We start from the raw sequence: 13,616 nt of genomic DNA, 5'->3' as shown, positions 1-13,616 counted from the left end.
GCTCAATCTAGTGACACACAAATACATACACATCATTGTCAAATATCTTTAAGTAGAAAGTTTGTAAGTATTTTTCAAGGCTTCAAATGGCATTTCATACAACTATTATAAAATTGATGTCATCTCTCAATTTTGGAAACTCCTCTTTGAATAGTGTGGTCTTATTTTCAATTTTTACAATTTGCTTGATCCTAATCATCAAGTTTTTCTAAATCCTAGGGCTCATCTCAAATCATTAAGAGAAAAAAACAATGAAAGGACAATAAGACACCACAAAAGAGGGGCGAACATGTAACAAAACAAGAAAACGTGTGTATTTTAAAAGTGAGAGTGATAACTTTTTTATAAGTAAGCACTAAAGTCTTCAAAGCCTTACAATCACTTTTCTTGAAGCACAACTGTACATTGTAATGTTGCATAAACTGTCCTTGAACATCTAAACAAAGTACCAACTTCTCAATGTGACACATTCATTTTATACTAAGGACTTGTGCATATCATTTGTTAGAAGACACTTCTCCCAAACAATTTTCTTGTATTTCTTAGGTGGAAGTGTACAATCTTAACATATTGTGTGGTTTGTGCATGATTAACATGTCAGAGTGCATATCGCTTATTAGGAGACACTTGTCCTAAACAATTTTCTTATATTTCTTAGGTTGAAGTGTACAATCTTAACATATTGTGTGGTTTGTGCATGATTAACATGTCAGAGTGCAACCTTGTATGAGAGATGCTCGAGGAGTTGGACAGAAAGGTAATTAAGGATCAATAATATCTCTCTTCATTTCTACTTCAAAAAACAAGGCATGATGTCATCATTGGATGAGATTCTAGCAAATTATAATGGTTTGTAATTTGTGAATATGGCTAGTGCTTAAACTTTGGGGTGAGTTTTAAAGGTTTGTTTATTCATAACTTTTCAGTAGAGTATTTAACAATAGCTATGTTTACAACCAATTAATAGTTCTCACTTGTTGGGACATCCATCCAAATAGATTTTGGGAGTCATATTTTGAGGTCCTCTCCTTGGCTACAAAAAATTGAATTGATGCCAAATTTGACCATTCAAAAATGATCCGAGAAGGCTTATTTGATCAAATGTTCATGTGAAAGTGAATGGAGAACTAAAGCACTTAAGGATTCACCGTGTGTAGCCAGGGTCTAGCTTTCTCTCCTATACTCTAAGCATACAATGAATGATCAAAAGTATAATATTTTTAATTGTGTAAAATCTTATTATCTATTAAATAGAAATTTCACAAGGCTTCCACTAAAAAACCCATCATAGAAGCAAAGAGAGACATAAAATAGCCATGAACATGACACATCACTTTTTACTCTTTTACCACCTAAATAGCATAAGGGTAGTTGTGTAGAGGAGTGATGTGGGTGGAGAGTGCAAGTAGGTGGTCTCAATTCTCCTCTTCATCAGATTCATCCTTACCAAGGTTGTCCTTAACTTCACCTTCTTTTGCTCCATCTCACCCACATGTATGTTGCCCAAATAGTATTGTAGCTCTATGGTCTAAAGTTTAATGGTCTTGTAAGCCTACAATAAGGAGAAGCTTCAATGTACTCTTTGCAAAAAGAGCCCAAAAAGGAAAGGCATATATGTCTTTTCTTTATGGGATTCCATGTGGGCAATGCATGTTGTTCACTATTTGGCCTCTATGTTGTTCTCTTGGCACACACACAAATACACACACTCTCTAGAGATGCATGCACTCTATGTTGCCAGGGCTATAGAGGCACAACAACAGTAAAGGGTTTGGTGCATGCAACATTGAGCTTGTTTGTGTAGCCACACATCTTTTTTAAAGAGAGAACAAAGCCATGAGATGGGAATTGGATATTGGCCAAATTCACAAACACACATAGAGAGTGAGGGAGAGAAGAGAAGAGGAGGAGGAGGAGGAGGGATTCATGGGTGGTTCATAGTAGAGACAACTCAAAAAATAGAGCATTGCAATTTTGCACATAGCAGGTGATGCAAAGCTAGAAGAGCACGATGAGAGGATTGCAAGTATGTAGGAAGATGCTTGTGCAAATACGGTTGTCACGAGGTCATGAGCAATAGTGAAATCTTCTAGATGATAGGTTGTGATGCATCAGGGAAGAGACATAGATATGAGAGAAAGGAAAAAAGTACACTGAGGGGGGGGGGGGGGGGGGGTAAAGCAGGGGCCAAGGGAGTCTACCTATACCAAAAGAGCCTCAATGGGGACCCTTGCAAGGTGAGTTAAGGAAGGGGACATGAGGGACAGTGCACCTCGCATGACACAGTTGGCTCCCTCATAGCATTTGATGGCCTCAAACTCGTCAATGGCTAAAAAATGCAATAAGCTATCAAGATCCCCACATTACAGAGAAACACAAATTTTGCAAAGTCCTTCAAAACCTCAACAAGCTTGGAGACTTGTTAAGTTTGCCCTCTACAAGGGCAAGGACCATGACCAAACTTGCATCCAACTACCTTCTCTTCAAGTGTTGCACTTTTGCATCTTGGGATCGTGCACATTCCTAAAGAAGCAACCAACCAATCCTTTAACTTTTTACGTAGAGATTTGGGTTCTCCTCACACTTGTTAAGTAGAAAAATAATGTTTTTCCATACAATTTTGTGTGTACAGTTTCTAACCATCTCCTCACGGAAGCCTCTTTTTTCATCATTAACATGTTGTCCACCGAAATCGGTAAAGATCAACTAGAAACCATGGACTTAGGAATAGAAATACATGAAAACTTGATGGAAAATCTTTGGTAAATCTATCCCGATTCGCTAGCTAAAGGTCTCTTACTGAAACTCTATGCCCTAAATATGTGAAGGGCGATTATTGAAGGATCAGTAGCAATGAAGCTTTTTTAACATAATCTTCATGTTTACAAGATTGAAAACCCTTAATATCTAAAATGGGAATATGTAGTAGCAATGAACCTTTTTTAACATAGTCTTCATGTTTAGAAGATCGAAAACCCTTAATATCTAGAATGGGAATATGCATTTCAACAATTCTTGAGTGGGCCATAGGGCTCAAAGCTTGGTGGGGCACCCTCCCTTTATGGCTTCTCTTCTATCACTTGATTGGCGATGGAAGGCATATGTGAGCATGCCAAGTGCTGCAGAGCATAGCTGGAGGTGTGATCTTCCCACCAAGGTGAATATGATACATGTTGCTTGGCTATGTGGATATATTGCTCATGGTGGCATCGCTGAACATCATGTGTTGCAAGTTGATAGGCTATGGGTAACTGGTAAAATAAATTGGTGCCCTTAGTGGAGAGCAAGACCAAGTTGGTAAGTTGGTGCATGAGTTTTCAAAGGAAGGATCTATAGCAAAAGAGAGCCAACTGATGCATAATGAGGGGTAGGTGTAATTTGTGGTTAATGATGGGGTCCATAACGGTGGTGACAATGATGTGAGATGGAGTCTAAAGGCAATGACATGTGGGAACTTGAAAAGGTGTTGCTCACACTTGAAATCCTCCATAAAAAGTTTAGATATTTTATGAGCTAATGTAGTCATTCGCTGTATTTGATACATGCTTTGATAACCTTGTGGATCTAGTTTCTAATTTAGACATCCTCATTATTACATGATCATGAAGTTCTAGATGTGTTGGGCCGAGAGGGAGTTCTTGTGAATATTTTCGTCGGTTCCATGGTCAATATCTTCAAAAACGAGCCACATGTTTTCCACGAGCTACTAGGCATGGGTGTCATTGCGTTTTCTCCTCATGCAACGTCTGCCACATTTAGGCATTGAGGGCATGGCTTATTGTGTGCAAATTACACTGTCTTTCATAGAATGGCTGCATCCTTTTGTTATGTGCATAGCTGCCCTCATGAATTTTTGAAATTTGAAGGCATGTAAGCCAAGATTTTGGTTTGAAAGGCTGGGAGGGCGGGGACGGCGAACGCTGTATAAACGACCCTTATTTAGCTGGTTTGCCGTGGACCACGTCACCACTGCGTGGGCGCACACTTCTTGATCCGTAGGCAAATGGGTATATCTCTACGGATATTATTTCAAGAGCGACTTTGAAGGCAGAAAAGTGCATGTTGATTTGTGAGAGAGAGTAAAGGGCCACAACGTGCTGGTCGCGTGGGGCCTGGGGTTGATGCGAATCGTGAGTCGTGATTAGAGAAGCTGGGAACTCGAGTGCCGCCGTCAGAACAGGCCCCCGCCCCCGCCCCCGCCTGCCGGCTCCTATCTTTGGCCCTCCACGCCGCAGCGGCACTCGTGTGGCCGCCCGCCACGTGTCATCCCTGCCAGGTTGTCGCCTCAGCAGGAAAATCGGCTCAGCTCCTCTCTGGCATCTGATTGGTGGCATTTCTCCCGCGGAATGAGAGTCCGACACGTTGCATGCCGCAGAAGCAAAAACCACGTCGTGGAAAGCGTGGAGACCGTCGTATACTTTCTTTATACACTTCAAGCAAATTTTAATCTTAATTTAAAAAGGATAATCATATACTTTCTTATAAACTTCATGCAAATTTTAGTTTTAATTAAAAAAAAGTATAATTGCACAAATCCAACACCATCATCCATGTGACATTGTAAAGACTAGCCAGCACACTCGTGAGCTTTTCCTTTCCCTCTTGCTTTACGCATCCATCTTTCTCTCTCTCCCCCCCCTCTCTCACCATATCCTTCGTCAGTCGTCGCATTTTTGCCCTCACCTGCCACGCCATACCCGGCAGCGGCCGGGCGCACCAGTATGTCCGCTGCTCGGCACCTCCTGCGTCACGCAAGAATCACCAAATCCGATGTCCTCAAGTCCCTGCCCGCTGCCATAACGCAATCGGATCCCTTGTGCGCGGAAAAGGATCCATGGAGGAGCAGCAGCAGGTGCCGCTCGCAGGAGACCGCATCATCCTCGTCTTCTTCTTCGTCAGCTTCGCCATCCCCGTCCGCAGCAGCTCGCGGGCCTTCCTGGCCCTTAGCCTATACAATCGTTCGGCGCTTCGGCTCTTCAGGTGAGGCAACGATCGATGTCTACGTCTCTTCTCCAGCTTGGCTTTTTTGATTTCGGACTCTTGTCTCGTTTGCTGATCCATCGCACCGTTTTTAAAGGATCAGCTGCGATCTTGAACGGGCAGGCCGCAGCCAGCGACCAGGCGGTTGAGACCAAGCCTGGCCCTCTCTTCGAATATGAACGCAGAGTAGCGGCCGGTGAACTCATGGCTGGTGATAAAAATCAGGTGCACTATCGTGCCTCTCACAGGCGCAATTAGGTTTTTAATTGACACAGGGATAACTCGTCGACAACAAACTAATGGCTGGCAGCAATGATTTATCAATTGTCTGGTTAAATGTTAGATCACTGGTTGCTCCTTGCTTTCAACAATTTAAACATGCATGGTTGATTATTTCTACAGGAGAAATTAAGGCTGCTAGCAACGACTCATCAAATTTATGGGTAAAACTTTATGAGTTGTCCTTTTCATTCTATTCAAACATTGATGGTTGATGTCTACAGGAGCGTGCCCTGCAAGCTCTTCAAGCTCTGTACGATGAGTTAGTAGATTCTGCTGCTGCCACTGGGCTTGATCGTCCGTCTACCTCCAGCAGCCAAGAAACTAGGTATTGATTGTGATGAAACCTACGGCAGTTTAACTATTGTAATCTTTTAAGCACTTGTGCTTAGCCGCAATGGAAAGTTCACTGAACACAGCGAGCCCCAATTGTACATCATCAATCCAGTAGGCTCTAGCAGTGGCTGTCTTTCCTCAAACGTTCCTAACCTCATCAGAAGCTTGTGGATAGACTATCTACACAGTACAATAGTTTTCTAGGTGTACGTAGGAACCTGATTCCAACACTGGGCAGCTTCTGATCAGCTTCTTCTGATTGCTAGGGGTGGATATTCCTCCAATTATGGCCATTAATCCTTGAAGGGGTTTGAGCTTTGAAGATCCATCAGTGCAGGTAGTCTGCTTCTGGAAGGATCCTTTTAATCATGCCTAACTTAACAATGTGGCAAGGTGCAAGGCTGTAGATCAAACTCCCAAGGTTCCAAGGTTAATTTTTTCTAGGTTGTTTTATTGACAGTCCATGATACATAGAGACATTGGTGGAGGTTGAAGGCTATCTATTGTTCACTGGTGGATGTTGAAGGCTGAGTACTGTCTAATGCTACACTAGGCAGTTTTTGACATCATTGCCAGTTTATTGAGAGTTCAGTTGTTTTTGCACAGAGATCTGAAGAAAGGGAAATTTTCCTTTCAGTTATTTTATAGGAATGATGATTCAGTGACCCATCTTACTTTTGTCCTTGGTTCTTCCTGTTAACTAACATAGGTGTCAACCTCTGGAGTCATTAGATACCTGTAGAATGTCTGTTCCACTTGTTGACTTTGCTTTGATCTGTGCTCTTGCAAAGTGGCTCGAGATTAACACTTTTAATGCTGCATGTGGCAGAAAAGGTGGCTGGTCTTGGCTACCTTTTATATCAAAAGTCCAAATCACATCTGGATCGTACGTACGTGGGCTCTATCTATATGGTGGAGTTGGTACTGGGAAGACAATGCTGATGGATCTGTTCTATGAAGAGCTGTAAGAAAGTTTTGGTCTTTCTAACTAATAATTTATTGCTATTTCATATGTATGCTTTGAAGGATGCTTTCCCTTTTTTCCTCCATATCAACTCTTAACTTCATATTGAGATGACCATGAAGCAAACACTCTTAATTTATTTGTAATAAGTCATATAATAGAGTAATTGGATTTGACACATGAATCAGAATCACTTCAAGCATGCACATTTTTTGAAGCCTTGAAATGGTTAGTAGAGGACCCCTGCAGAGGAACACAAGTCTTGAGACATTTAAGGCACTAGTGACTATGCTGTCTTTAATAAATTTGTGCCGATTACTTCTTGCATAAAGCTGTATTTGTTTAAGTTGTGCCAATTCTGATGTCAATCTTGAAAATGGGCAGACCTGTAAATTGGAGGAAAAAAAGAATTCACTTCCACGATTTTATGCTTAATGTGCACAGCCGCCTCCAGGTGAGTGTTCATGCAAAATGTAAAACTCATGGCTCAGTTCTTACATCGAGTACTATTGAGTAAAATGAAATGTTCAATCCTTTCCTTGCTGTTATATCATGCAGAAACAGAAAGGAAAAGCTGATCCCCTGGAAGCTGTAGCTGAGGAGGTTTCAGAGGAATCTCTGTTATTGTGCTTAGATGAGTTTATGGTAGGCTATTTTTGGTTTGGCTCATTTAAACATTTTGACTACCCGACCTGTTTGATGGTCCATGTGGCCTTGCATAAACATCCGCTGGTTGAAAGTCGTCTTGTATAAACATCTTCTGGCTGAAAGTTTTCCGGTTCGTTTTAGAGTCTGATTCATTCTTGTATTATCATCTTTGATAGGTAACAGATGTTGCAGATGCATTGATTTTGAACCGTCTATTCGGACATCTTTTCAGAAAAGGAACTGTAAGTTTTTAATCCAAATTAAGTCCTGGATGCTCCAAAGATGTGGCGTAAGCCTTTTGATCAACCATCTGACTGTCTAGGCACTGGTTACCACATCAAATAGAGCACCGGATAAGCTGTATGAAGGAGGCTTACAAAGGGACTTGTTCCTACCCTTCATTGCCCTGTTGAAGGTATAACGCTATTGACTGATCTTTTCTATACACCTTCGGTTGGAGTGCAATTATTTACTTTGGCTGATGTTCCTCATTTTTACTAGGAACGGTGCGTCGTGCATGAAATTGGTTCCTCCATTGATTACAGAAAGCTCAATTCAGTAAGTTTATTATTCGCACAAATATCACCAACTCAGCATTCCATTCGATGGCTGTTACTCAACATTGAGGTCTTTATTTTTTGTTTATTCTTGTTGAACCTGATTGTAGTCTGAAGAAGGATTCTACTTTTGTGGAGAAGGAGCATCTGATCTGCTAAGAGATAAGTTTAAGATACTAACAGATGGAGAAGTCGCAAAACCCACTACAGTTGAAGTTGTAATGGGGCGTAAACTTCAGGTAAGTGCAGGGAGCTTAAAAAGAATCCTTGTGGATGGCAAAGGAGCTTGTTGTCAAGCAATCTTTTCTGTTGGTTTAGTTAGCAGCAAGAGAGTAATTAGGCAATTGTGAGATGTCCTGATGGTTTGTTACAAGGCTTGGTTGACTATCAATAACAAAGGTGTTCTTTTGCTTCCAATTATGGAACAAGATGTCTCCTTATGATAGTTGCTGTTTCTTAGACAATGTCAATGGGATGTACGATAAGCCATGCATTAACATCCTTTTTCAGATTGCACGGGTTATTAAATCATCATCAATGAGTACATGGTTTCCTTATCATCTTCACTTTTGTTTGTTATTGTCCAAGCTCAGAAAGCAGATGAATGAAAATGTGCATTAACCTGTTCGAGTATTACAGCTTCATGTACTGCAGCTATTTTTTTTGAAAGAGTGGTGGCGACCCATTATCACGTAAGGATGAATTAGTAGGCACATTGCCAAGGAATAGGAATGTGTTTAGGAGATTGTCAAAAGTGAGCCAATTATGCCTTGTTTTCTCAGATTAGTAATGGAGATCCAACTTACTTCAAACTGGAGCTAAGGACTCTGTTAAGGACTCTGTTAAGGACTCTGTTCCTAATCCGAAATGTGGAACAATTTTGGACAATTTAAAAAGGTGTATGCAGGAACTAACATGCATGTCAGCATGTAGTTTGAGCCAATATTATGATCGCATTCTATGACAGCCTGAGGATTGGGCAGCCTCTGACCTATTCTGCATGCGTCCATAAGTAAAATCTGATCACACATATCCTTCACCCCTGACTATGAAGCATCAGCCCGCTTGCTTGTGGTACTGAGTCAGCCCTGTGCTTGACATGTACGTAGCATAATGGCATTGCACAGCACCCTGCAAAGACAGCAGAATTTGTGTATATGATTGACTTATGCCGGCATGATGCTGAAGCTTCTCTTTACTGTGAGACCCAGCTTCTCAGCAAACATGTTCCAGATGTGTGTTGACATGTGGCTCTGATAGCACTGCAAAATCCTCCTTGGGTGGTGTCTGCAAGCCACAGACATGTACATGTGCTTGTGTAACATGTCATCTGACCAGATGATCATCAGTGGCTGAGCCACAATGTATGCTCAAACTGCCATGTCCTGTTGTTGCTAAACTTGGACTTGCTCCTCACCCCATGTATACGTCTCAGTCCTGTCATTTTTCTGTATTAAATGTTTAATTAACCATGTTTAAACAGACTGTCAAGGCTGGCTTTTCCCTCTCCCAATCTTTTGTATGCTGTAGGACTGGTATTTTCTTTTGTTTCGGCTTTCTTATTTGTTTGACTTATTCTCAAAAAATGGATGTGGAAACAAGTCTTTACAGTGGAAAGGTCTTTTAGCAAGGATCTCGTTTTGTGGGAAAAAATGTTTTGCAGTGGTAAGGTCTTTTAACAAGAATCTTGTTTTGCGGGAAATTTTTTTTGTTGCTAGCTGTATGTTCCTGTGACAATAAAGCCTCTTTCTAGAAAAAGAAGCGTGCAAGTATTAGAAAGAAACTAGAGTACATTTTCTGTGACAAGGTCTTCCAGAAATGGTTTCAAAAGATAAGGAAAAGTAAACAATTACAAAGAATTGATCAGTTCTGCTGATGACTCAGTATTCTAGTTTTGAATTGTCTTGCTGAGTCTGGTCTCATGGATATAATAATGTTCATGTATTTAAGTATTGTCAAAGCTCTTCAACAAAGATTGGATTGTTCCTTTCCCTTCATTTATTATCCTAAAATTTCTTCCAGCAACTATTTAGGCCTGAAAAATAGCTTTCATATGTGAAAGTGTGCCATTGTTGAGAGAGTGGCTGGTGTTTTTGACTCAGGTCATGGTGTGGCTTGTTTTGCAGGTCCCTTTTGGAGCTAATGGTTGTGCATATTTCCAATTTCATGAACTTTGTGAAATGCCACTTGGTGCAGCAGATTATCTTGGCCTTTTCAGTATGTTCTACCATAATGTGTGTTGTTCCCCTGATAATTATAACGTCCAGCGTGCCACCAACATAAATATACATCTCATCATATCGCCTTATTGTAGATAATTTCCATACCTTGGCACTGGAAGGTGTACCTATCTTTGGATCACATAATCGTGTTGCTGCATATCGATTTGTGACTCTTATTGATGTAAGTTCTTTAGAGGTTTCTGAATGCAGTAAACATCCTGTTTTGTGTACTTGGGGTCGCAAACTCATAGTAGGTAACCTTGGGACTTCTGGATGATATCGCAGGTAATGTATGAGGTGAAAGCTCGCCTTCTTTGCTCAGCAGAGGCTGACCCTGTCAGCCTCTTCAAGCGGTGCATCACTGTTGCTGAAGCACCCAAGACTGAAATTAGATCGAGGCGAAGTGATGATGCCGACCTCTGTGTTGACAACGAATTGGGATTTGCCAAGGACAGGACTATAAGCAGGTAACTTGTTGCTAGATTAAAGCTGTCCATGATGAAGAGCAAAGCTTCATATACTTGGCCAATGTGGCAGGAGTACACAGCTTTACATCAATGACATCCTGCGAATAATGTTATGGTCGATTGCAGGTTGACTGAAATGAATAGCCGACCATACTTAGAAGACCATGCTCTTACTCATCAGAAAAAAGCTGAGGAAACTGCTCAGTGAGTTAAAACATCTTGTTTCTTTGAGAGTTTCAGGGGAGAGATCAGTCATTCAATGGGCCAAACAGGTCCATTAACAGGCTTCTCCATGTGTAAGAAACAAACGGGTTTGAAATTATCGTAACCTCCACATTCTTTGGGACCTGCATTTGCCACATATGCGATAATAATTCAGACGTCAGGGCCCCCCTTGTACAACAGATCAAGCATGTATTATCAAATTCACCAATTTCGATTACTCAGAGAAGCAACAGATTCAAAGCGTGTATCATCAAGTTGACCAATTCCGATTACTCAGAGCAGTGCTGTACTTTGAACCCAATTTTGGTTTCAGGAAACAGAAGAATGTAGTATACGGACTAGTTTGTATTATTTCACTTTGATGTACCAAACTGACATTTTTGGCATATCCATATCTATGTGTATTCTGTAAATTCAACATTGAGAATATTACTTTCCGAACTTGATTAGGCGTATTTTACACGGCGACAGCAATGCCTTTTAACGTGATACGTGGCAGGGTATGAAGTATTATCGTCTACCTTCTAGTCTACCTTCCATGACTGTTCCTGATGGTCTCTAGCATTCCTACAGGTTTAAGTGTCGATAACAAGCCGCAGCCATTTTCAATTTTTAGTGGAGGTAAGAAGAACGAAACATCCGAGAGAGAGAGAGAGAGAGAGAGAGAGAGAGAGAGAGAGAGAGATGTATCAATGTAGACTAGAGGCCAAAACAAAATGGCATATGTATGTGACAATAGTATCGATGCATTCCAAATAGCACAAATAAAAACTAGATGTCCGGAGTCTACAAATGAAAGCATGAGCTCAAAAGGACTTAATGAACTCGAGCCCAAAGGGCTACTTGTAATAGGGATGTACAAGTGCTCTAGCTTATTGCTATCCAACTGTCCTGATATATACCGATACTCGAAATCATCTTATCTTGTAAGTTATTAAGATGGCAAAATACAATTTGACGAGCGGTGTGGAGATGCGCTTGAAAGGCATGAGAGGAGAACGTTAGGCACTTAAGGGGCTTTCAACTGTAAGGCCAAGAAGTGATCCATCTACATGCCATATGGGTGGAACTGTGTGTTGGTATGGGTGTATTGTTACTTGATATCATCTTGTCCTGCACGTTATTGAGATGACAAAATAAAATTTGACAAAGAGTGGTGAGATATGCTTGAAAGGCGAGAGAGACAATGTTTGGGAGTTAAGGGGCTTCACAGATAATCAACCACGTTGACGACGTGGCAGCGAACCATTACTTCAGCCCGTCATTTACTGATGTGGCGTCACTAGGGTATTCGAACTAGCTGTCAGCGCCACGTGGAGCAGAAACATGCATGCAGGCTTGTAGTTGGTAAACGCCAAAGGACCGAGGAGATGCCCGGATGATCAGATGCTGGCCTTGGACTACAAACAGGCTTTGAGAAGCAACAACGATGTTGATATGGCCGAGGTTGAGCGAACGTTGATGAGAGACCAGGAGAGGCATAACGCGACCTGTAGATCCAAGGCTCATGACTCATGAGGGCTTGAGAGTGCACAAGGCGATAACAACGCTCTCCCTCGTTCGTGTGTGCTAGAGGTATGCCTCATTGCTTGCTACAGGAGTTTACTTGCAGTTTATGGGTTGGCCCCTGCTACAGGATGACTTCTGCAAACGGTTCGATACGACTTCCCAAGGCAAGGCCACTTGGGTTCAGTCGGGAAAGGTTTTCACTTAGCCATGCTTTGCTTCCAAAGCAGAACGAGATTGGATCTTGTCTTCTTTTGTGGGCTATAAGGGGAATCTTACGTATGCGTTACCTCGGCCTTTTTCTTTCTCCCCAAATGGAGTTCTCTCCCACAAGTCCGCTATATGGATCGAGTTTTCGGATATAAACCCTCTCCCAAATCGGCTAGTGGATGAAGTTCCTCACCATCACAGCAAGGTTAGGCAAGGTGTTGTATGCACCCATAGCGACGACTTCCTGGGGGACTTGTCAAGCTGAATAGTAAAGCATGCATTCTATGGGACTTGCAGAACGAGTCACCTCAATTCCTTACTCTTTTGGACCCAAAGGATGGAAATCCTTCTTAGTGTCAAGTTCGCCACCTTCCCTGATGCATGCTACATATGCAAGAGGGACCGAGCACTTTGCCGATGATTGTCTAAGCAAGACAAGTATTGAGGCACCAACCACACCTCCATAAGGCAACAAGGAATGTGAGAAGAAGAAAAAGGAGCAGAAAAAGGGTCCCCAAGGAGTTGGTAGTCCTATGGAGAAAGGGGCAACCCTACTTGGCACATTAACCACGACCAAACAAGCCCATAAGGATCTTAAACCTGACTCTAGGCCCTTGACATCCAAGGTAGGTTCATAGCAAAGTATGCAACAAAGTAGACAAGAGACAAACTCTCACAACAAAGAAAATGTAAACCCTAAGGCAGTTAGCAACAAGGCTAATGGAAAGAAGAGTAGCAAGAAGCCATCACTCAAAAAGCAGGCGCGCACCCCTTTGGTGGATTATGTCTCAAGTGTAACACAAGGACAACACTATCTTCAAATTTGATCTTGGAATGTTAGGAGATTTGCATTAGACTTTATGAAACAAGTAATGCATGGGCTCGTCAGAAGCCATAAATTGCACTACAAGAAATTAAACTCCACAAAGATGCATGCAAAACATTCCATGTGGATGGCTTCGTCATGCATTATGATTGTGTCTCAAGAAGAAGAGGAGGTACCATGCTACTCAACAAGATAGACTTCAATTCAACACCCTAGTTTGCATTGCAAAAGATGGCACCTTACCATTGTTAGGGTCTAGGTATGCCAAGAAAATTCCCTTGTTTGCTTCATGTATACACTTAACAATTCTATGGCACGAGCCAAACTGTGGGGCTACTTGTAGGATAAGCCATAAGGTGGAAAGGCCCCAATTGGAGGGGATTGGAATATGACTCC

General features: G+C 41.7%; 1 protein-coding gene across 3 annotated transcripts; it reads left to right on the top strand.

Moving 5' to 3' along the window:
* The first annotated feature begins 4,567 nt into the window (after nt 1-4,567).
* Nucleotides 4,568-11,064, top strand: LOC148026933 (uncharacterized). 3 transcript variants are annotated; one of them, XM_087691481.1, is made up of 14 exons: nt 4,570-4,980; nt 5,084-5,205; nt 5,484-5,587; nt 6,425-6,559; nt 6,944-7,013; nt 7,118-7,204; nt 7,384-7,449; nt 7,530-7,622; nt 7,709-7,765; nt 7,875-8,003; nt 9,891-9,981; nt 10,079-10,167; nt 10,272-10,453; nt 10,580-11,064. In XM_087691481.1, the coding sequence occupies exons 1-14, from the start codon at nt 4,722-4,724 to the stop codon at nt 10,659-10,661; spliced, it is 1,566 nt and encodes a 521-aa protein (XP_087547607.1). In that variant the 5' UTR covers nt 4,570-4,721; the 3' UTR covers nt 10,662-11,064. The 3 variants fall into 3 exon arrangements, with proteins under 3 accessions (XP_087547608.1, XP_087547607.1, XP_087547606.1); XM_087691480.1 differs by having other exon boundaries at nt 4,571-4,980; nt 5,078-5,205; XM_087691482.1 differs by lacking the exon at nt 10,580-11,064 and having other exon boundaries at nt 4,568-4,980; nt 5,078-5,205; nt 9,891-9,998; nt 10,272-10,405.
* The last annotated feature ends 2,552 nt before the right edge of the window (nt 11,065-13,616 follow it).

The sequence above is a fragment of the Lygodium microphyllum genome, chromosome 13, assembly GCF_053477565.2.
Source record: "Lygodium microphyllum isolate KBCC chromosome 13, Lygodium_microphyllum_v1.1.10, whole genome shotgun sequence".
Classification (NCBI taxonomy): domain Eukaryota; kingdom Viridiplantae; phylum Streptophyta; class Polypodiopsida; order Schizaeales; family Lygodiaceae; genus Lygodium; species Lygodium microphyllum.
The sequence above is the reverse complement of the archived record's forward strand: the minus strand, read 5'-3'. Positions and strand labels throughout refer to the sequence as shown.

What these genes read in the sequence shown, in the direction of transcription:
- LOC148026933 (XM_087691480.1), top strand. Translation starts at nt 4,722, where the DNA reads ATGTCCGCTGCTCGGCACCTCCTGCGTCACGCAAGAATCACCAAATCC. An exon ending in ATCTTTTCAGAAAAGGAACT is followed by an intron (nt 7,450 to 7,529) that starts GTAAGTTTTTAA and finishes CTGACTGTCTAG; the next exon opens with GCACTGGTTACCACATCAAA. An exon ending in AGATTATCTTGGCCTTTTCA is followed by an intron (nt 9,982 to 10,078) that starts GTATGTTCTACC and finishes GCCTTATTGTAG; the next exon opens with ATAATTTCCATACCTTGGCA.